At 39.9% G+C, this 22,880-nt stretch overlaps 3 protein-coding genes across 4 annotated transcripts in view; 1 reads left to right on the top strand and 2 right to left on the bottom strand.

Moving 5' to 3' along the window:
* The window catches only part of chrne (cholinergic receptor, nicotinic, epsilon), an 11,295-nt gene extending 3,777 nt beyond the window's left edge, over positions 1 to 7,518 (bottom strand). The window contains exons 1-5 of the mRNA XM_032533980.1: positions 7,308 to 7,518; positions 804 to 937; positions 595 to 639; positions 341 to 450; positions 72 to 227 (exon numbers count right to left, since the gene is read on the bottom strand). Coding sequence (XP_032389871.1) covers positions 72 to 227; positions 341 to 450; positions 595 to 639; positions 804 to 937; positions 7,308 to 7,374 — 512 coding nt within the window. The 5' untranslated portion in view covers positions 7,375 to 7,518. The remainder of the gene's footprint in view (positions 1 to 71; positions 228 to 340; positions 451 to 594; positions 640 to 803; positions 938 to 7,307) is intronic.
* A 2,881-nt stretch (positions 7,519 to 10,399) lies between these two features.
* On the top strand, positions 10,400 to 17,883 carry gltpd2b (glycolipid transfer protein domain containing 2b). The gene is made up of 4 exons (XM_032534003.1): positions 10,400 to 11,001; positions 13,337 to 13,395; positions 13,570 to 13,748; positions 13,877 to 17,883. Exons 1-4 carry the CDS (start codon positions 10,932 to 10,934, stop codon positions 14,484 to 14,486), a joined length of 918 nt encoding a protein of 305 aa, XP_032389894.1. The 5' UTR covers positions 10,400 to 10,931; the 3' UTR covers positions 14,487 to 17,883.
* A 2,060-nt stretch (positions 17,884 to 19,943) lies between these two features.
* atp1b2b (ATPase Na+/K+ transporting subunit beta 2b) overlaps positions 19,944 to 22,880 on the bottom strand; it is an 8,432-nt gene continuing 5,495 nt past the window's right edge. The window contains exons 2-8 of one of the 2 annotated variants that reach the window (XM_032534010.1): positions 22,159 to 22,287; positions 21,959 to 22,066; positions 21,535 to 21,740; positions 21,216 to 21,275; positions 20,936 to 20,962; positions 20,596 to 20,691; positions 19,944 to 20,445 (exon numbers count right to left, since the gene is read on the bottom strand). In XM_032534010.1, the coding sequence (XP_032389901.1) occupies positions 20,281 to 20,445; positions 20,596 to 20,691; positions 20,936 to 20,962; positions 21,216 to 21,275; positions 21,535 to 21,740; positions 21,959 to 22,066; positions 22,159 to 22,287 (791 nt within the window). In that variant the 3' untranslated portion in view covers positions 19,944 to 20,280. The remainder of the gene's footprint in view (positions 20,446 to 20,595; positions 20,692 to 20,935; positions 20,963 to 21,215; positions 21,276 to 21,534; positions 21,741 to 21,958; positions 22,067 to 22,158; positions 22,288 to 22,880) is intronic. The other variant, XM_032534011.1, reaches the window with a different exon arrangement.

Here is a 22,880-nt window from a genome sequence, read left to right on the forward strand (position 1 = left end):
TATATATATATATATACAGTATATATACAGTATTTGGAAAAAGGTTTTGGAAAAATGCAATTGTACCACACCTGAATCCTAGCGTGCAGTTTTGATAATCAAATGGGAAGTAGGTGATCTCAATGGCACAAGTGCTGCGATAGATAGCAGGAGGCAACCAGTACATCCAACCAGTGTTGTCGATCAACACATTGGCGTAGTAAGCCACATCAAACTTGCCATCAATGCTGCAGAGATTGAAGATAAAGAACAGAAACAGTTAACACCAGACTGGATGATGTATGATGGCACTGCAGGCAGGGAAAAGGCAGGATTTCACTTCTCTTTGTTAATGCCTTACTTGTTCTCAAGGACAATGTCGGGAAGCCAAACAGTGTTGTATGGGACACGAATAAGACTAATCCCATAATAGTCAGACGCGTTCCAGGTGAGGCGATAATCGGACCATTGCTGTAGATGACAATTGAGAGAAAGGTCAACAGCATGATTGAAAACTAGCCACAACTGAGGGCTGAATAAATGGGAAGGACTGCAGCTTGCCCGGTTTTGTACAAAAAACACAAAAACACTAGTATGAAGAAAAGGAAAACTCACAATCTCAATCCACACATTAGTCGTAAGAGTCTCCTCCTTTTCATTCTGTGGTAGAAGTGCAGAAGCAGTATGAGTATTTGAGCTGTAAGTGGTACTACACTAATGAATCAACAGCCATCATAGGGCATGTGTTAAAAACTCGGCCAATCTGCCGATTGTCCTGTGGGAATAATGGTGAACAACTTTTCTGAGAGTTGTGAATATCTCACCAGGGATATGAGGTTAGTGAGGGTAAGCTTGATCTGAACCTCCAGCTTGTCTTCAGGATGAACCACCGGGCGAATATTCTTGTTGTAGCCTTTGAACAAGTCACCGATCAGCTTGGACTCCTCATTACACTGCACTGCATGACAAAAATAGATGAGAAACGGAGTGAGTTCATGTGCCGGAATTACTGTGTTTGATTAATATTTCAGGACAGAGGATAAGAAACATCTGACATTGTGGTCAGTCTAAAAGGCAGGTAAACTAAGTTTAAGGGTCAGTTAATTTATATCCACATCAGTACTCAAATAATAAAATGAATTCACTGTTATCTTACATTGCCATTTCCTTCCAATTCCACTCATAGCTTTTTCACCAGTTTCTTTTGACATAAGTACAGAAAATGATATTGACAATGAGTAAAAAACACTGTGTAGATGCAAAATATGCTTAGAAGCACATGTACTGCATGTTTAAACCTCAGATAAGATATAACAACCCATAATAGGAACAAGCAGAGTTTCAAGATGACTTGATTAACTGAAAACCAACCGTTACCTCATTTTACACATGGCCAGTGGTACACTAATACCAACTGCCAGAGCCACATGACCGTTCTTCTCTTTGGGACCTCCAGTGGACATTTGTTCCTCAAAATTCAGAATATAGGGTACCTTACAGTACATATTTGTGGCTTGTGGCACTGCAAAAACGTGGCCAGAGGTACATATATACCGTGAGACCAGCTTGAAAACATCAGCAGGATCAAACTCCTTCTGAGACGTTTTAGCTGAATTAATGTTCCACTTCCTGTTTGGTGAGTTGATACAATTTCACAGTTTCACTCTTTGTTCTAAAAGAAGAAACATGTAACTTGGGACTTATTAACTCTTCTGAGGCCTTTTAAGGAGTTCAGCAACAGGCTTTTAACAATGAGAGAATAATTTATGGAACAGAAGAATAAATGGCAAATATGGGATTTGAACTCACAACCTCCAGATTGAGTAACAGTTTCTCTTCCAGCTGGGCTCTCAAGGCTCTGAGATGTATTCTCAATATTTTATTTAACGTTAAACTTCACAGAGTCGATTGACTTCTGTGAAGCAGGTTTCAGGTTATTTAAGAGATAGATACATGTATTACACCATATTAAAGGGTTTTGATTGGTTATTATGTCTTGGAAATTGTTAAAGGGTTTGTTGAAGCATTATCGGCAGACAGTTTTTAATGGATTCACTGTTTAAGAGGATTAAGGGGCAACAGAAGGGAAAGACAAACTTTGTTTCTCATCAGGTAGATGAAGGTGATGTTTCTTTTTTTGCATCTCAGGAGATGGTCCAGGGGGGACTGACGCTGACTGACACACAGGCAACGCGGATTCAAACCCCGCTTAAGGTAAATCACACAGGAGTATTTGTGGTTTCGTACTTGCAAATTTTCAACATCGATTTCCACTTGCGAATTTTCAACATCAATTTCCACTTGCGAATTTTCAACATCAATTTCCAGTTGGGAATTTTCAACATCAATTTTCAGTTGGGAATTTTCAATGCCGATTTCAACTTGGGAATTTTCAACATTGATTTCCACTTGGGAATTTTCAACACCGAATTCAACATGTAAGTTTCAGAATCTCTATTTTTTTTAAAGTTACCACTTTATATATGCTTTAGTCTGCATGCTGTTCAGCGGAACTTATTAAAGTGATTAAAAGTGTTAAACCCATTAACATATACAAAATAGCATCACATGTAACTAGACCTTATGCCCTTAACACAAAAAGAGAGCTGATTACTAGTAAAGAGACTGTCCTTCACTGAGAATCTTTCCCCAATTATGGCCTGGCCCTGCTCTCTAGTGGTTGTTGTAGTTATGACGGGAGCAAACCAGGAAGTAAGGTGGCGAACCGGCTGCACTAGTGTTCAGTTGTCTTAGTGCGTTTTTAACAGTGTAAAATACAGTATACTGTATAAGTTACATACTTCTGATTCTAATCATTCTATTCAAGACCACAAGGCTCCAGACCAGAGAGTGAGGAAGAGCATGCAGTGCATCACGCAACAAATCAGACAGCTACATAATGACAGCTACATCTTTTTATACTTTAGAGAGTTACTGTAAAAGAGCCATGTCAGTAAAAGTGTGATGAAGAACATTCTTGATGCTGTACGCAATAGTATTCTTAATTTAAATGTACATTAACTTATTCAGAATTATATTATAATGTTTCATTTGGAGTCAACTCCATCTTCAAAGTTTCTGCTGAGCTTGCACATACCTTTATAGTGTGATAAGGAGATAAATGTATTTTTCACACAGCGATACAACATTTTTTTTCTTTAAACACTTAACAAAATGTTAAGTTTTCTGACATTCTCTTAATTCTTAATTGCTAGATTGTGAGCCAAATGAGCAAGAGTCAGAGTATGAAGAAATACAGACAGAATTAGGAATTTAGGATAAAGTGACATAATCATTTTAATTGATATGAAAGACGGGGGTTTGAGCAATAGCAGGTTTATACTTGTATTTTGGGAATCTACTAGAACATGTTTACATGCCTCTGACATGTTTACATGTTCAAAAACACATTATTTTTCTCATTCTGTCTGTCTGATAATACCTGTATTTAATACCTGTATTCTGCATTCTCTGTCTAAAATGCTCAATTTTAGAGCCTGTCTCTTTAAGCCCCCCTCCTGAAAAAGCCAGTCTACTCTGATTGGTCAGTGTTTTCGGGTCTTCCGCATTGCACTTTCATCATTCCAGACCGGGAATGGCCGTGACGGCGCAAGTAGTGGCACAATTATTTTCTGTGTGGGAGCACATGTGTTTAGACCAACCTCAGGACGAAGAGGTTAGCCAGTGTATGAAGAGTCTAGAGACTCAAAGCCATTCTCCAGTCACACTTAATTGCAATGGTATCACTCTGTACTCCTCGGCTACACTGCGTTTCAGTATAAACTTTTACGAGAGACTAAAAAAAGAGTAAAGCAGAGGTTATTTTCAACACATTGCCTCTGTCCTCCCAGCTGACACTATCCATTGCTCCGATTACACAGCTGCTGGGAAACTCTAAACTCGGACTTTAAGTCACACTCAGGTCATCTACAATAATCATCAATACCACCATTAAGCAAAAATGGTGACAGGTACACATCCACCGTGATTGATTAATTTCCGGGTCTGCCTGGTCCAGTGAATGTATGTATCCACAATGCTGTAATCGTAAAGCTTTAAGGCGTAACTTTTTGATATTAATGAACTTCCTTTAATAATTATAACAATAGCAATGTATCCTTTATTCCCACAAGGGGAAATTACAATTTCCACACACAGGCCTGAATTACACACACATGCTTAGTGCGTATACATGCACTAAATGGAGAAATGTCAGAGTGATGCCCATGGAAAGGCACCCTGAGCAGTTAGGGGTTTGGTGCCTTGCTCAAGAGCACAGCAAAGAGCACAGCCCAGGAGGTGAACTGGCACCTCTCCAGCTACCAGTCCACCACCATACTTTGGCCGTATGTGGACATGAACCGCAACCCTCCGGTTCCAAACCCAACTCCCTATGGACTGAGCTACTGCCACCTTTACATTCAAGCCATTGGCAAATGAATCTCTACAAAGCTAATTAAGACTATCGGCGCCACACAACTGTCTCTGTATTATTTGTCTTTATAGCTGTGTTCACAAGATTGTGGCATACAGTGACTTTCCTGCGCAAAAACGCGAAGACAATAACCCCTTCTGAAGAGGGATCATGTTTTTTAATCCTCCGTGTCCTCCGTGGTGCTCCTTGGCTACTAGCAACTGCCTGGAGGAGAGGGGGCGATGCACGGTCATGGAAGGCTTGTAGCATGTGGACACGCCGACAGTTTTTGTTGTCATTCCTTACAATTTCCACAATTCTTGGGGGCGGCAGAAACTACGCACTATAGCTTTAACTCTCCCATGAGGCAATATGTGTAGTAGGCAGTGTAATGACAGCGGTAAGATATCAACCCTCGCAAGGGTTTACCAGTTGGTAATTATTTATATTGCTAAATATTACACTTGACGGATTGGAAAAATGTCATTCTTGTCTGTTTCATCAAAATCCACAACACTGTAGCATCCTTTAGGCCAATTTCTCTTTGAGTTTGTAAACAAGTGCTTCTTCCAATTTTCATCACGGATGAAAACATATCTAACAACATCTTTTTAGGAATTGCGTAGAAAGTATAAAGATCTTAACATATTTTTTGAAAATGGAGACAGCAAGTTGACAGTCTGGCCTAATGAAATAACCCATGAAAATCACTGTAGGGCTTATTAGATAATAGGCCGTTTGCTGCAAAGACACATTTTCAAAGCATTGCTGGACAGTAAACAGTAAGTAGTGTCACTCTGACTCTTGAGTGAGAAACACGCTGACTTTTAAAGTGTGCCATGTGAGTTGCACAGCATGTGATACGATGTACTCCCATGGATTAGTTATATTGTCATGTGGATTCAAAGTACAATTAATGTTTGTCATCTGTGCTTTGACCTGGTCACTTCCTGCAGCTGTTCAGGATTGATGATGAGAAACTAAAGGCAGAGCCTGTAAATGACTACTGAGAGGATGTGGGATTCAACAAAAGCGTCAAATGGGTTTGAAATCTCACAACTTTGGCAGAGGAAATCGCTAGATAGCACTAGTTGTTGGTGAGAAAATGCTTTAGAGTTGGCTGAGCTGAAGTAGCATGACATGTAAACATTACAACATCACTGTTTGACTGGGGTAAGGGCAAGCCAAGCTCACCCTAGTTGACCGTGTGCTGCTGTACAATGCACATTCCTATTCATGCGTCCAGTTTGAACACGACAAGCAAGGGGATTTTAATTGAATCTAGCAAGAGGAAGAAAGTGCTGGTTCAAGGTCCAGTAAGCATCCCTTGCAGAAGGAGTTCAGCATATCATGCCTGTTAGCAGTCAATTGCATTACAGTCCACCACCATCATAATCTGATCATCACACCTTGTTAAGGACCAAAAGGAGAAGAGTTCATTTCTCATATCAGGCCTAATGTCACACCTTGATTGAGTTTTGACTCAGTATCAAGATTGTACAGCTGTTGCTCTAAGTGTAAAGTGATCAAATGGCTGACTACAGCTTCAATCCAAGTTTATCTCCAGTTGTCCATCTGCCAGTTTAACAATTTGATAAGTAAATTGCTAGGACAGGAATTACATCTGTCAGTGTTTCTGGAAGAGAGTCTGCAGTTTTTCTCCTGGATGTCCTCAGTCTTAGCTCCAGCATCATAGATGTGCTTATTGCTTTCTCAGGGAGGTTGAGCAGTGTGAGGACATTAATCCAAGGCTCTACAAACCTCCATGTGACATTCCAGAAATGTGGTAACCATGTCAGACCAATAATATCAAAAGTCTACATTTAAGGATGAATCTTATCCATTCCAGAACTTTGTCACTAAGCTACTCCAGTGACCTCTGCCAAGGAGATGGACTCCAGGAGGATTTGCCCACAGCTGTTAAGAGCGACTCGTCATACATTTTCCCTTCTGACTGGCCAAATGGATTTGCAGAATCAATAGTTTTTAAACTTCCATCACATCCAGTCTTTTACTTCTGCCTCCACTGCTGTAGCCTGTCTGGCCTGCTGTTACCCTCCTGTTGCAGAACCCCATCTGTGCCAAGCAGAACAGCTTTACACACTCCAGTACTGCTGCTCTCACGATAAACCAAAGATGACCTTCTACCTTATTTGATGCTAACTTACTGTTTTGTGCTCATCTAAATTGATACATTGCATTGACTATGCTAAAAGTAAGACTTCATTATGGGACAGGTTATGGAAAAGAGGATCCCTGCGGACATTAGTATCAATGGTTATGCATGAAAGTGCACTTACAGAGACAAAACCCCAACATGCTTTGTATACAATTTGCCTTGTGTTGTTAATTTTATGCAAGTCATACAAGACTATAACTAAACCGAAGCAAACTTATATTCACTTTATAACAGCATGTAAATCACTATTTATTGTGAAAATACTGTTTGTATGCTTGCAGATATGCTGACAACAGAAGAAAAGGAATTGGTTCAAATCTGTATCATCTATAATTGTATTTGATAATCTACAACAGTATGAGTAGAAGTTTTTTATTAAGGATTATTTGTAGGGTTCTTTCCACCTTTAAACGGACAGGAGAGCTAGATATGCAGGAAATCTCCACAGATCAGACTCAAACCCCGAACCTCTGCATCGAGGCATAAACCTCCATGTAACTGTGCACCTGCTCTACCAACTGAGCCAACCTTGCCATACAAGCTGCCCCACAAGTTTTAAGTATAGAAACTTTTCTCTGGCATGCCAATCAATGTTGTAAGCGTTTTAGAACTGTCTGTTTCTTTGAACACTGATCGTCTACCAGCACATGACATGCAGAAGATTATTTTGATGGATAATCAGGCAGCCAGCCACTCGATGAGGATGTGGCAAACGTTTGCCACCACGCCACTCACCATGAACAATTGAAGTCCCGAGAATAGTTACAATTCCAAAAAATATCCAAAACCTGCATTCTGCCATCGTGTTCTAAGACCACTTCACTGCACGGCACTGCACTATATTTAAAGTTTAAGTTTGAGAGAGAGAGAGTAAAGACAGAGAGGAAGAGCCCTAAATCCCCCCACCAAACGGCCCTGACTGTCGCCCACTCCGGCTGTCGCCATCCATGGCTCAGATTACACAGCAGCTGAAAAGCACTAAACCCGGGCTTCAAGTCACACTGCGGTCACCCACAATAATCATCATCATGATCATTAGGCAACAACTATCTGTGGTGATGCCAGTTATAAACGTTAAAGTAGTAATTACAGATAATAATAGTTTTACTTTGTCTGTAACATATTGAAGGATTATTGATTCTTTTGATTGGAAAATTACAAACAGCACATTTTCACAGTGATGCTGACTTTACATTTGTCTTTTCTGTGGAACATGTGTCTGTGTGTCTGTGTGTGTGTGTGACAGACAGAGCTAAAGAAAACCAAAAAAACAGGGTGTGCAGGCCATGCTCTCCCCCGGCTGTGTCCAGGGTATTAATACATACAGCAGAACCAAGCCACTTCAGTAGTGACATGTCTGCAGACAGTGTGAGGCGACGTTAGAGGGCTGGAGGCAGACAATGCTCATAAAAGTCATAAAACTCCATGGAGACAGAGACATGGGACTGCATCAAGATAAGTTGGACAACGTTTTTGATTTTCAACAGAAGTTAACAAAGGTAACTCTAAAAAGTAAAAACCAAACAATCAGGGTGTTTTACTTATTTTAAATCCACGGACTAAATTGGCTTTAATTATTAGTACTGTGAGAAGAGTGGAGGTAGTGTCACTCGGAAGCGACAAGGGCAACCGACTGAATTTTGGAATGTGCAATGTGAGTTGCACAGTATGTGATGAACTTCTAAATATACAGTTAGGGAAACAGAGATGAGCTTCTTTAAGGCAACTGGAGCCTCCACAAGGCAGATTATGTGTCTCACACTTGATTCAGTTCAGAGCTCAGAGACAGAAGGAGGGCTAGATCTGACCGGCCACTGTTCACACAGCAGAGCTGCACTTTACTGCTGCATTAAAATAATTCAGTATTAAAACATTGGGTGGAGTATTACCTAGAGTAGATGGCGGTCGACATGTTTCCAGTTTGGAGAAATCTAAGCAATGTTTGGCTGTGGAAAGGGGCAGCAGCAAAACATATTTTATCCACCTAAAAAAAAAAACAACGTTATTATTATTATTTTTACTGCTTTACCTTGCCGTCCCACAGACCTTTCTGACAGGGGCTGAAGTCATTATTTCCATCTATGCTCATTGCAAAGCCACCAGATTCCTTTGACCAAAAAGGAATTTTATATCGCAGAACATGGAAGTTGCTAGTCTACCAGCAAGGTCAATTTGTTTGTGTTATTGTGTGGCTTTGGTATTTGAAAGGGTCAGTTCAGATTCATTCGCAACTCCCAGCAAAGGGCAAGGTAAAGCAATAAAAATATTATTTAATACATACATTTTTTTTGGTGGCTTTTTTTTGGTTGGCTCAGCCCACAAGCCACTAGAGGTCACAACCACAAGAACCAACAACAATCATGTTCTGCTTTTTGCTCTCTCCATTTGCTTTTGAACGTTGCACTGCACTATACATTCAATCATACAGCTCTGGAGATCTCTGCTCTACTTAACTTTACTAAAAATTGAAAAACAGTTTTTTTGTTGAAGCCTATAAAATTTGAACAGAGTGGATCAAATGTAGTTAAATGTTTTGACTCACCATATGTGTTTCTCTAACTTTTGCGCTCAAGCTGGTGGAAATCAGTGGGATTTTATCTGACAGTGACAACAAAACTTTTTCCTGCTCTAGTGAACCCCCATACATAAACATACCCCACACAACATACCATGTGCTTTGGTCTACTAGCACTGTGCACTTGTGCAGCATGACAAGAATGGACAGCTGATTGTTTTTTTTAAACCACAAACAAAGACATTTTTAAGGACTATATACTAACAGGAATGCTAATTTATCAGAACATTGAATCTGAGATTACTAGCCATGTGGAGTCAAACAGTTTCTTCTTCCTCACATGTTTTCACAGAAATCCACAGTCCCCCCTTGTCAGTTGCTGATTATTTCAGATGGGCTCATTCATTGGTTGCACTGAGTGAAGCCCCAAGACTGGCTCCTCCCTAACCACGCCATTAATGCCCCTGCTTTTACCTTTTTCCCGCTCCTGTGCTGCAAAATACCATTAAGTCCCTCCTCATGAGTACACATGTTGTCTGGCTTGAGTGTGTTGTTCAATGTCTGTTCCCCTCCCCCACAGCAGAGACAGCAAACCCAGTGATAGTGAGCAATCAGTGGGTTTCCTATGATTATCACTAGCCGAGGTGATAATCAAGGGAACACCCTAAACGTGCTACATCATTCCACCTGTGTTCCTCACATATCTCAGACTTTAGACTTCCATAATCAGATGCAATTTCTAAATAATTAGCTTTAGAAATCCAAAGTGATATATTATAGAAAATGGATCAAATGTTTTATATGGTGACGAAGAAACAGAAATTAGATTTTTTTTCAATGATCCTAAATAGATTCATTTAGTTTGCCCCCACTACATTTCGTAGAACTACAGATGTCTCTGTCATATCTAGAATTAGAATAGCATGAATGGATTTCTTTGTTCCTCTGCAGTCTCAGCTAGAATAAGCTTGGTTATTCTTCATAATTCCTTGACAAACAGGGATTTGGTATCGCATTGCTCTCTGCACAGCCACTAAAAGCAGATCATGGGAAAAACTAAATCTACTCTGGAATTAATCGATCCAGAGGTTTAGTCTAGGTTGCAATAAAGATAAATATAAAGGGGGGAACACATGTGTGTCCTGAGATGTGTGTCATCATGCAATTCTCTCATGTTTTCAGAAACAAAAAGTTGTGGTGGGGCTCCTAATTGTGTGTGTGAATGAGTTGGAGAGAGAGAGAAAGAATAAGAGAGAGCGAAAGGAGGGGAGGACGGAGGGTGGTGGTGGCGGTGGGAGGTGAGGAGAAGAGAAGAGAAGGAGCAAGTGTTTACTTAAACGGACTAGGAACATAGTGCATGTATGGAAGATGAATCTGGAAGGAGGGGGGTAACTTATGGACAAGCTGCTTTGGCACTGCATTATCAGCCACTGGCTGCACACTCGGCTGATCTCTGGACCCTCAGATTGAGCAACGCTGCAAGAGACAGTCAGATACAAAGGCAGAGTAGAAAAAAATACCTGAATGAAAGAAAGCCAAAGGAAAACAAAAAAGAAAGAGCAACAACAGGCTGGGTTGGAACAGTGTGATGAGGGGGGGGGGGAAGCGTTGTTAGGTTAGTGTTAAACATCGAGGTTCTGTGAGGTACAATGATTGAGAGGACTTTTAAGGTTTTGGGGAGGAGTATGAAAGATTTGCCAGGACGGAGGGGGTCAGAGGCAGAGTAATTGTGGTGACAGCCAGTGCAAGGGGACAAGGACTCATGTGAGACACAGAGGAATTAAAATATAGGGACACGGAGAAGGAACAGATTGGGACTGGCAAACCCAAAACTGGACTTCAGTATGGGTGTGAAGCGCAAGGCTGCTGCTGCTATCTTAGTCCTGCTGCTGTTTCTCGGCTTCCAGTGGCTTCGTGAGTATTTCTGTGTACGTGTGTATGTGTGTGTGTGTGTGTGTGTGTGTGTGTCTGTGTGTGGGGCTTCTATGTTGTACTAACAATCCAAACAATCCCTCCCTTGTTTGAAATGCATACGCAGGAATGTGTCACATGCGATGGCTGAAGAATCAAGCATGGTGGTGTTCACACCACTTTTTGCTCATTCTTCATGCTCACAAATCATTTTAACAACATCACAGACATATGTCTGTGTGAATTGACATGTTATTGGAGTGTAAGATGACACAGTGACAGTATTTGTTTTTATATGAGCTATTTTCAGCCACATCAGATTGCCTAAATAAAGACTTTTTATACATGATGTTTTTGTAGACCAAGATTCTTGGGAAATACTGATATCTAAAGATATGTGACGCCAAAACATCACCAAATTATTTGTATATTATGGTAGGAATCTTTGTCTATTTGAATAAGTGTGCACACATGTTTAACTGTTTCTCAGTTTGGCTTAAAATTATAGTATGACAATATAAAGTAAAGCACAAAAGAAAAAGAAAAAAGCACGTTTTTTAGAAAACAATGGTTCCTTCTCATTTCAATCCAAATGTCAACAAATCCTTCTATAAATATTTACTTTGATGGGGAAAGAAATCTGGTAAGCGAACAATGTTAAAACTCTGATCCAGCCAGCTCTGCATCCTCACAGTAACTCCGTTAGGAAACTTAAATTTAGATACAGCACTTAGTTTATAGTAACAATTTTGGCAACGTCTATAGTTTGTCACTGTCAAGTTACAATTAAATCTTTTTTTGGAAAGGCTCTGTGTTTAATTTGACCTAAGAGAGCGAGGCTAACTAGCCAAGCTATCTGACAGGAAGCTAGGTAGTTCAGGGGAGTCTTTCAGGGTCAGTTTGGAGGCTGATCTTTTGAGGCATTTCTGTTAATGACTCATGTAGAGGAGCACGATCTATGTTGGCAGCTATTGTGGCATTTGGTTGTAAGGTGGTTGGCCCTTAATGTGTGTGGTCTGGAGACCAGCGGGGCCCTCTGAGGGAATGACAGGAGGTCCCAAATAAATCTGAGAAATAGTTTGACTTCAGTAAACTGACTTCACTCAGGAATATACCACAGTTGAATTGAACAAGGCCTGAAAATATACTGTATGCCAGGGTAAAAGGGCTTTCATGTCATAGTCATTTTTACTTATTTATTTCTATGTAGAACTGCTATAGCATAAAAACGGTGTGTGTGTATGGATCTTGCGGCAATAGAGGCATGCAGAGAATTAGCTAGGGTCCAAAATTGATCCCAGCAACTCGTGCACATGACGTGTGTTGAGGAAGTCAATGTTTGAGATGCTTTGTCACATGAGCTCAAAAAGGAGTAGAACTGACCTGCCGTCAAAAGAAAGAAAATTTGCTGCCTTGTCTTTCTGTCTGTCAATCTGCTTGTTTTTGTGCTATAGTAAAATCTAAAACTTAAAAAACTACATACTATGACAACTATACTTAAAACTACATGCTCTTGTCTAATTTAAAGCAACTATAATCAATAGTTTCATATTGATTTCAAATAAAAATGTGGATGCAATGTGACAATATAAAAGGGCTCACCCATAGTGATGAAACTACAGATAATTAGCACCGAAATCTGCTGCTAACCTTTATTGTGGTTTTAGAGAATTTGAACTCACTGTTTAACTGCTCGGCTGCAAGTTCAATGTTTCAGTTTACTCTCACTGCGCCAATAATGGAGTTTCAGCCGTGGCAGGCAACTGTTTTCTGTGGAAACGCTCTAAAAACCCACTGTATTGCAGACAGACACAGTTAGTGACTAGCTCATGAACACTTAGAAGCTAAGGAGCCAGATATTTTTGGCAGGAGTTGGTAGAGACCAAAAAGAAAAAAGCTAAAAGAGAGTAAATGTTTGACTTACATTCAACAAATGGCCAGAAACGTGACTACAAATGAATGATAATGTTTCTCTGTAACTTCTGGATGCGTAAAAAAGCCACTGTTTGCTAACAGGTTTGCTAAAAAGGTAAGGATAGCTCAACATGATGTTCACAACTTGTTTCTGCTGTCCCCAAGTGGCCTAAAAAAGACAGTTCTTGCAGGTTTAATGTGCAGAAATTGTAAGTCCCATTGACTAATACAATTCATATGGAAATGCAAACCTATACATATTTTATTTTGATGTGTTAAATGCATCCATACAGCTCACAATATCCATGTGTTTGTTGTGGTATTATCAGAACAAAATAAAAGTCTCTGTTTAATTGGGAAAGTCATTGCAAACAAACACTTACTGTGGGATTTTCTCTTATATCTCTTTAATGTCTCACTGCAGAGGGGGGTTTGGATTACCAATGGGATTCTTGTTTTAAAGGTTATAATCAAGTGAATACGGTAAGAGCACATGCAGAATATAAAGCAGTTCCTCACTTATTACATTACCTCCATACGGTGGATTTTATGAAGCAGATGTCTAATTTGAATGTGATGAATTACATCCGCTTTCTCTCTTTCTTTGTCCCTGTCAATCGCCCCCACACTCACACACCACCCATCCCCCAACGTCAGCTTCACCAGTTGCACAACAGCAGTGGGGCCGATGGGGCTGAGGGCCCACAGCCTTTGGAGGAGTGCCCTGGTCAGACCTTCCAGGTGTCACTGCTGCTCTCCCACCTGCTGGCTGCACCGGCCTACACCTCTGACGTGCTGCTGCAGCCGTATCTGTCCAGCTGGGACGAGCTTGTGAGGTAAAACCATCAGATAAAGCAGGAGACATAGATTAATTTACAGCCACTTAAGAACGAAGTTATTTATGGTTCATGACATCATCTGGACTCTGTAAGATGATTCATTCTGTTCTGTGGTACGCCTCCAGGTTTATGGAAGCTCTGGGTCCGATGGTGGGACAGATATCTAAAGAGATAGAAAGCAAGACCTCTATAATCCGCCAACTGGCCTTGTTGGCAGAAGGGGACCCTGAAGCAGAGCTGGGCCCAGATATACACTCAATAAACAGTGTGAGCGTAAAACCTGGGGCAAAGAATAATCAGGAGCACACTGGTGGTTACCACTCTGTACGCTCCATGATCTGGGTAGAGCTGAACCGAGGACAAGTGGACTTCCACCACCAGACGGACTCTGGATGCCGAACTCTTCTGCGTCTGCATCGAGCTCTGCTTTGGCTGAAGCTCTTCCTGGAGAAGCTGGCTGAGACACCGGGGGCCGGCCGGCTGAGGAGCCCTTCAGAGCTGTGTCGCGAGGCCTACAAGAGCACCCTGGCCAACCACCACACCTGGTTCGTCCGCAGGGCCGCGGAGCTGGCCTTCATTGCAATGCCAGAGCGGGGTTTCTTTTTCAAGCTGGTGTGTGTGCAGAGCCAGGAGGAGCTGGGCACAGTGCTCAACAGAGTGGTTCAGGCCATTGGAGAAGTTTATGATAGGACTCAGAGAGCCCTGGAAGAAAATGGCATGCTGGACTTGCCATAGAAAAGGGAGCAATCAGACCACATTTCCACTGTCCTCATGTCCTGGGCATCACACATAAACTTCAAGCTACAAACATAGCGTAACTTTTTCAAGGTAACATGAATGGACTTTTTCAGCTACAATTCAGACTCGCGATATTTTTCCCTCGCGACCAAAGTGCTGCGTCAACAATCACCCGTTACCGAAAGTCTGCTTTTGGTCTGTAGACATTCCTTATCAAATTTTATGAGATCATGTTGATAATGCATCTAGGATGACTAAACACATACTGTGAATTATTTAAGCAGGTGCAGACAATAACATGAACCCTAAAGCAACCGATTGCAACGACCCTGCAGCATTTGTAATGTTCTTGACACACATGACGAGACGATTGCTTGCATCAGATTGTACCGTTCATGTCGTTGTGCCTACACCCACCCATGTATAATTGTTTTTATATTCAAAATGATACTGAAAATTACTGCTGTCTTAATTGTACTGCTGTCTTAATTGTAGTTAATTGTAGATTTAGTATGCTACCTCAAAACTGGCTAGTTCTAGATGCCTTGCAGCCCTTAAATCTGGGACCAATCCTGATTAAAGAAGCATTACACTGTGAATAAACATGCTCTGAACAAAGAACAATAAGTTGCTTCACAGCAACAGTGGTGTGAGGTTGGAGAATAAATTTCTCTGTTTTATGTTGTACTTTTTTGTATCTTGTTCGGAATGATTAAAGAGAGAATCAAGTTGCCTATTTTCTAATGCAGTCTGATCCAGTAATGTGATAAAATTGACGTTTAAATGCCAGTGAACTGTGTAATGTTATCCACTGTCCAACAAAGGTTCCAGTGTTCTGCTGCGGACAAACCTTCCCTTTCCTAACATCACGGTGGATACAATCTGCTCTGTGTGGCACTCTCACCTGGACACATTTAAACCCAAATACACAGGTTTTTGCATCCAAATACAAAGGCTGTTCCCCTCATAACATCTATTTGTTTGTAAGAAACGTTAAATGTCTTAAACATTAGAAAAGAAATTACTGATCTGAAAATGTTTTCCAAATTATTCAAGACTATAATACATAGAATGTGTGTGTAACAGAGAGAATACAATGTGTAAGTATTAGTGACCGGTACTTCTCTTGATCGGACTATTTTAAAACCACAAATACCTCTAATGCCACGTAATCTCTCCCTTTTTCCTGGACAGTGCTCTCTCTTTCTAAGCAGGAGACAGCGGAGAAAGGAAAGATGAGGTTGAAGCCACGGAGTGAACAGGAGACAGGAGCTGGTTGAAGGTCAGGGAGCGGAAGTACACTTCGGCTGGGATTTTGTCAAACAGTTGGCAGCAGACTAAAACAACTCCCAAAGAGGAAAGAAAAGCTACCTGAAACAGAATTCACACATTTCCAAGCTTGGTTGAACTGACTATGACTTGAATCCTACCAAGACATCAATCTGTGACCTTTGACATGTAATATGTGTAGAAGGATGACATGTTGAAGATGGTATTTCTGCTACGTATTCACTTCCTCTTGATACTCTTGTAAAATTAAAGTCCAGACAGTCTCACTAGTTCACACATAAGAACATACATTAACCTGTACTCGTTTTTACCTTTCACTTGTTACCGTGTACCAGTATGTGCACACAGGTTACCTCTGGTGTCCACTGGTGATATAGGCTGTGAGGATTATGGTGAATGAGATTACTTTAGATTATATCCACCTGACTATGCTTGACACTGGCTGGCTTCTTTTTCCGTCCCTTACAAATGCTCTAACACATTTGACTATATTTTGGTTTATAATAAGCCACGATAAAAGGATCCACATTGGGATTATGACCATTCCACTTTAATCTTAGTGTCTAAGGCAGAGACAAAAATTAAGTGTGAGTCTGAGTTCCCTTAAATGACATTTATTTATTTCTCTATCTTGGTTTGCAGTAAACATGAGCAAAAATATACATACAGTAAGAGCAAAAAATAAAGATCCAGAATAGAATTATCATCCCTTTGGGAAAAGAGTATCTCAACAAATTTCATGGATTTCTTTTATTAAACTATCCTTACACCACAGTATTAGGCAAAATTATGATTTAAGACGAGGGGGTTCGGTGGGGAAAATGAGGTTTGTTAAGTTATTCCTTATATGAAACATAAACAAGTAGACTCTCTGACATTTGCATTGGACCGTTTTGTAATTTTGTTCTGAAAAGTTGCTAAAGGTTTTGCACTTGAAAGTACTCTAAAAGCTCTCTGTGACATTTTCACTATTAATTAACCTTGAATGTCTGAATTCTGAAACAATAGACCCCAGTGTTCAGAAGCTTTCATTTCAAGCTTTATAAGTTCAATTTTAGAAAGTAAAAAGGACTCAAACAATGACAAAAATATTTCTAAATAAAAAAAAAACTAAAACCTTTCCAACCAAATTGTTGACATTTTGCTATTTGTTGAAATAAATACTGAAAACCTACCAGGTAGCTCCCACAACATGATACAATCCAAGCTTATAAATTCTCTTCTCTTTACAACAAAGTAGCATTAAAATACTCTTTTATAAATAAAAACACTTTTTTTTTTAAATATAATACCATCATGATAATGCACAATGGCAAAATTGCCTGACTGCAATATCTGTACGTTCCTTTCTATTTCTTCCTTACTTTTGATGATACACTGATTTTGTGTCGCAGCCTTTTTTAACTACATCATACAGCCACACAAAAAATAAATATATTGCTTTTTGAGGATATCTCCAAATTCTCACAGAAAAAAACAAAAACAAATAAGTGGACATAACAGGAAATAACATTCTGTGACACTGGGGAACAACACTGTCTGTCCACCAGGAGGCACTGTTATGTTGTAGAGAAAAACATTCCTTTTGTGCGTATTATTAATATTATATAAGAGTAGTAGGCCTTATAACACAGGATGTTTAGCCCTACACTTAGATCCTACAGTATCTCTGCCAAGGATGTGTCAGTGCAGCACAGATAAATCAAATTTAAACTGCCATAAAGATCTTTGGTTGAAGAACTGATCTTCACATGCACACGAGTAAAACAAGAATGTCCAATTAGGTGATGAAGCAAAGACATTTTATTTGCCGTGTTGTGATTTAAAAAGGTTTGGTCAATTTAAAGAATGATATGGGGTAAAATAGGATTGAATGTATTGGGGGGAGAAAAAAAAAAAAAATCTACCCTTGCTTTATTTATTTTAAAGACAGTGATTCAGGCGTTTGACACAAGGACGAGGAGCGACAAAGTAGGGTAAAGAAGTTGAGCGTGCCTGCTATGGATTAGCTGACCAGATTAAGAGATTACAGAAAATTAAATAAGTGTTGCAGGAATGCCAGAGGAGAAACACATTTGAACTGCTCAGTAGATGGCCACAAAAAGCAAAAAAAAAAAAAAGAGATGACTGTTGGAGCACATCCTTCATTATGAATAACCCTTCAGAAATAGACCAGATAATCACATTAGATCTAACTGCCTTTCTTTGTCAAGTATGTCTCGGATAATGAGGTCCTATTGAGCCCACTGTGAGATATTTGCGAGAGAAACACATTGCTCTGAGAGAAATTAAGCGATGGATTCGAGCCAGACCTTATTGTAAGTGAACAGATGCTGGTGTTCCACATTTGCTGTGATGACGACACCACAGGATCACATTGGTACCATTCTTGCCAAAGTAGTGTGCCTGATTTTAAAAGTGTGACTCTACAGATATCTCCAGCCAACATTTACAGGCGTTATTACAATTGTGTGTGTCTTTACTGCACAATAAATGCACATTAAGTAAACAGCACCAAACTCAGGCCTACTCTATGCTTTTTCAACAAATTGGTTGTTCAAACTGGTTGTCTAGTTATCATGATGTCTTTGCCTTCAGACGTATTCATACAACAGTGGAAAATTCTACATGAAAACAACAAATTTAATGAGAAAAAATATTCTTTTCTATGGGGGTCCAGGAAGCAAATCTCCAGTTTTGTTCATTTCCTACAGGAAAAAACAAACAAACTACCAACTTACATTATTCAAGACTCTAGTCACCATTCAAAGAATATGTAAACTATACATTTTTATATCCTGGATGAATATTTAAGAGGACGATAACAGATATGAATGAAAGAACAAACACAAATGTTCTGCATCCTCCAAAAACTGTACATTAATTAATTCAAAGCACACTTCCAGTGTAAATCAATACAAAATATGATAATGGCATCTATTTCTGATACATAGGAAATAGATGCAATACACGCAAAAAAAAAAAAAAAAAAACTCCAAATATTCTTGTTTAAATTAATTCAAAATTGAGACGAGAAAATGGCTCTTGGTTTAAGCTTTAAAAATAATAAACACAGGGGGTGGGGGTGTAATGTCATCGTACAGCAGGAGGATCATTTTTGCTGTTTTTCATTTGAAATTCAGATGGTTGGTTGGGAACCTGGGAGCTGAAGTTCTGTGTATCCACTAGCTGGCTGGGAGTTTGGGTTTTTTGTCAAACTAAGTTGATGTTGTAATGTAAGACCTCTGAAGCATATGACTGATGTCTCCTTTCCAGTGTTGTTGATATGAACATTCTTTGCAGCCTAAATTTGAAGCACATTTGTTTCATTAGCTGCTCTCAGGTCAAACAACCAGTGTGAATATCGAATGATCCAAAATAATCATCATTTAATAGAAATCTTCTTATCCAAAGAATGGACTCAGGCATTCATAATGTATGCCACTTAATGAATATTGCACATTGCATGCAACTTCCCGACCTACCGAATGAAATGGGACCTGTGCACACACACACACACACACACACACACACACACACACACACACACACACACACACACACACACACACACACACACACACACACACACACACACACACACACACACACACACACACACACACACACACACACACACACACACACACACACACACACACACACACACACACACACACACACACACACACACACACACACACACACACACACACACACACACACACACACACACACAGGTTTTGACCTCTACTGTAACGTCTATTGTTTGGAAATGCCTATCTTACAGTATGTTGTTAACGAAGCACACACTTGCTGTGTGTAGGGTTTAGTAGAATACAGTGTGGCCCCTCCTGGTGGTTAGTGGTTTACCATAACCTTATTTCACACTTAGCAGAAAGGTGGAGTGGGACACAGGGGCCTCCTGCCCTCATAGCACACTAAAGACAACACACACATGCAAAATGGCTTCATCTCTGCATCCATCCATCAAGGTATATGCAAGTCTGTTGGATTAATCTTTTAAGTGCAACAAAATAGACGTTCTGTTATAAGGTTATGATACTGTGTAAATACTGTAGATATACACATTTTGTATTGTAATTTGTGTGTATTCATATATAGAGTAGTCTATATATAAGGAGGCAGCAGGAGGGGAGCAGCAATAAAGTGTTAATGTTGCTGATCCTTGCAAACTTTGAAAACACATGTTCACATTCTTTACATCCCCTAGTTTGTCATGCAGTATAAATAGACGTCACCTCAAACTAATTTCCAGAAAAGAATTTGTCCCAAAGCTCACAGACAGAAATAATGACAGGATTACCACCCTTTTATTCTTGCCCCATTTCATCACATGACTGGACAAACAATTTCCCCCAAAACTATGGGGGTTGTAAACAAATCCTACAAAGGGTGTGAATACTGAGATTTGTTTCTGTGTATGTGCAATGTTGCAGAGAATGAAGAAAGTAGTTTTCAGGAGAGGAAAAGGGTCAACCTAGATAGTGTTGATCCTCAGCTTGAAAGACACTCTTCCGGCAAACTTGTCTCTGTCACTTCCAATGGGAATGTTGTTGGCGTTGATCCTGCACTCGATGTTGACATCTTGATTGGCAGTAATGTTAAGGAACTTGACGGCAACCAAAGGCTGAGAGTAGTTCACCTGCAAAAACAGATCCAAGGACATCTTTAAACACAGGAAGTGATGTATTCTGTCTGATACGACTTTAAGAAACTGTCTGGAGATACATGATAGCTGCTTGGTTATTAGCAGCAATATTAACCAAATGAAGTCATATTTTGATTCTCTTACCTGAGCTTTCTTTCCATAGTAAGGGTAGTACATAAGGTTGAAAGTGCCATTTGGAGGGAAGTACAGCAACTCTCCAATTTTTTCAGAGTCCTCTTTCTAAGGGGTTGAAACAATGTCATGAGTTAAAGCTACTTCATATCACATCACTTCATATAAGAGAGGAGGTGAGCCTCATTAATCTCCTAAAGCTAACTTCCCAACATGCTCGCTATCTACTTTAGCAGTCGATTTAATGCAAAACACATAATCTTGATATAAATAGATCTACAATTTACACTACTTCTAAGCATGTTTCAACATAATCTAAAGTCTAAAAACACAGGTTCGGTCCTGTTCTTACCCACTGATCTTTGCCAACTTTGTATTTCTGAGAGTGAGCACATTTATGGAACACAATGGGGAAAAAAAGGAAAAACAGAGAAGGAACATACACAAGTGGTGTAAGTGACAGAATGGCATGCAATGATAGTTGAAACAATACAAGCACAGACATTAAAAGGGAACGGAGATGAGCGATAGGTGGCATATTGAAGATGAGAGTGAGTTACAATAGCTATGACTGGGCTGAAATCCACATTGTTATGTTAAGCCTTTCATTGTGGAAGACAGAAAGGGATTACCTTTGCACCACAGGTGACAAACGGAGCGTTTCCATCCTTACTTGGCAGCATCCCAATCACCTGGTGAGACAGAAAGACATCACGTCTCCATCGCCATTCCCATTTCACTCTTATTTAAACACAGAGGAATAGAAAGTCATGTTTAAAACGTCTTTGAGCTATGCCAGATATAAAAGGCAAAAGGAATAACCAATGGCTATAAATGTAAGCTTGATACTGACTTTTCATTTTTTACTGAGATAATCTCTTCCTTATTCCTTTATCTCAGTCCCTTCATGTCTCCTAGCAACACCATCCCTTTTCCTTCCCTCTTTCATACCCGATTCAGCTTGATGATGATGCACGGCTTGCCCTCCTGGTATCCATAGTAACGGTCTTTGATTCCAGCGCAATCCCCCAGCATGGTACGGTTGAACTGACAGGAGCGCTTGGGGTTGTTCTTGACATCGCCACTGTCCTCCTGCAGGAAGTACTTGTCTGGGATGCACTCATTATTTTTCTCGGCCTGGACGGAGTTGTTGTAGGCTGCAGGGAAAGAGAACGGGGGGGGTTATTTAGTTTATAAAGGCTTATGTCTCAACTAAAACCCTGGTGTAAGGCAATCTCCCACTCGCTGACTGTGGAGGAATTATCTCTTATTAGGTAAAAAAAAGAAAAAAAAAATCCTTCTTCCTAGATTGTTGGCTAATCCACAGCAGTAAGCTTTTGGAGTCACTGTACGAGAGGCCGAGAGCCGGACTTACGCGACAGGAACTTGTCCAGGGCTTGAGCGTACATGTCCCAGCTCTCAGTCTTGTCGATGTTATAGACAATCTCATAGGTCTCATCTGTTTTGGGTCTAATCACCATGCCTGTGAGTGACAGAGAGACAGCAGGAGGTTAACGACGCCACGCCACCACCTGTGGCCTGTGGTCTCGCAGATTGTATCATAACTGACTGCACCTGGTGTGGAGAGCCGGTCTTGCCAGGTTGGTTTGTGGTCGTCCAAGGTCTGCAGCATGACATACATGGTGAGTGTAAACAAGCCGGCCAGGAAAATGTAGAAAACTAAATAGAAGAGAAGAATAAGACCTGCAGACAAAGAGCAAAAAAAAGTAGTTAGTTGTAGTTTATTTTATCATAATATGCATATAGCAAAATTAAAATAACAGATAAATGACAACATGAACACAATCTTCCAAAATGATTGTAAGTGATTCAAATAAGAAATTCCCATGTTCACAAAGTAGTAGGAAGAAGTTAAAAAAAAATGTTTCTGGTCCTACCCCCTTTTTCTATTTTTATCCTTTATACGATATTAGTAAGAAATGGAGAATTATTGTAGATCAAATTATTCACTTCAATAGACCTTATAAATTCTGTTCATTGGATACATACTGTAGATCCTACTGAAAAACATTAGACATAAATGTATCTACCAAATCTTGTGTTTTAAATGAATATCTACCTAAACCTATTAGGCTAGTTAGCTATAGCTAACAGCTACCCGTCCTTGTGAAATTCAAGAAGTCACGTTTGTTTTTCCTCAAATTGTTAGCTAATAGTATGATTTCATAAATGTTGCTTTAAACTTACTATACTTATATATAGTATATATTATATATACTTTATATATATATACACACACACACACACACACACACACACACACACACACACACACA

This window comes from Etheostoma spectabile, chromosome 13 (genome assembly GCF_008692095.1).
Source record: "Etheostoma spectabile isolate EspeVRDwgs_2016 chromosome 13, UIUC_Espe_1.0, whole genome shotgun sequence".
In the NCBI taxonomy this organism is placed as follows: domain Eukaryota; kingdom Metazoa; phylum Chordata; class Actinopteri; order Perciformes; family Percidae; genus Etheostoma; species Etheostoma spectabile.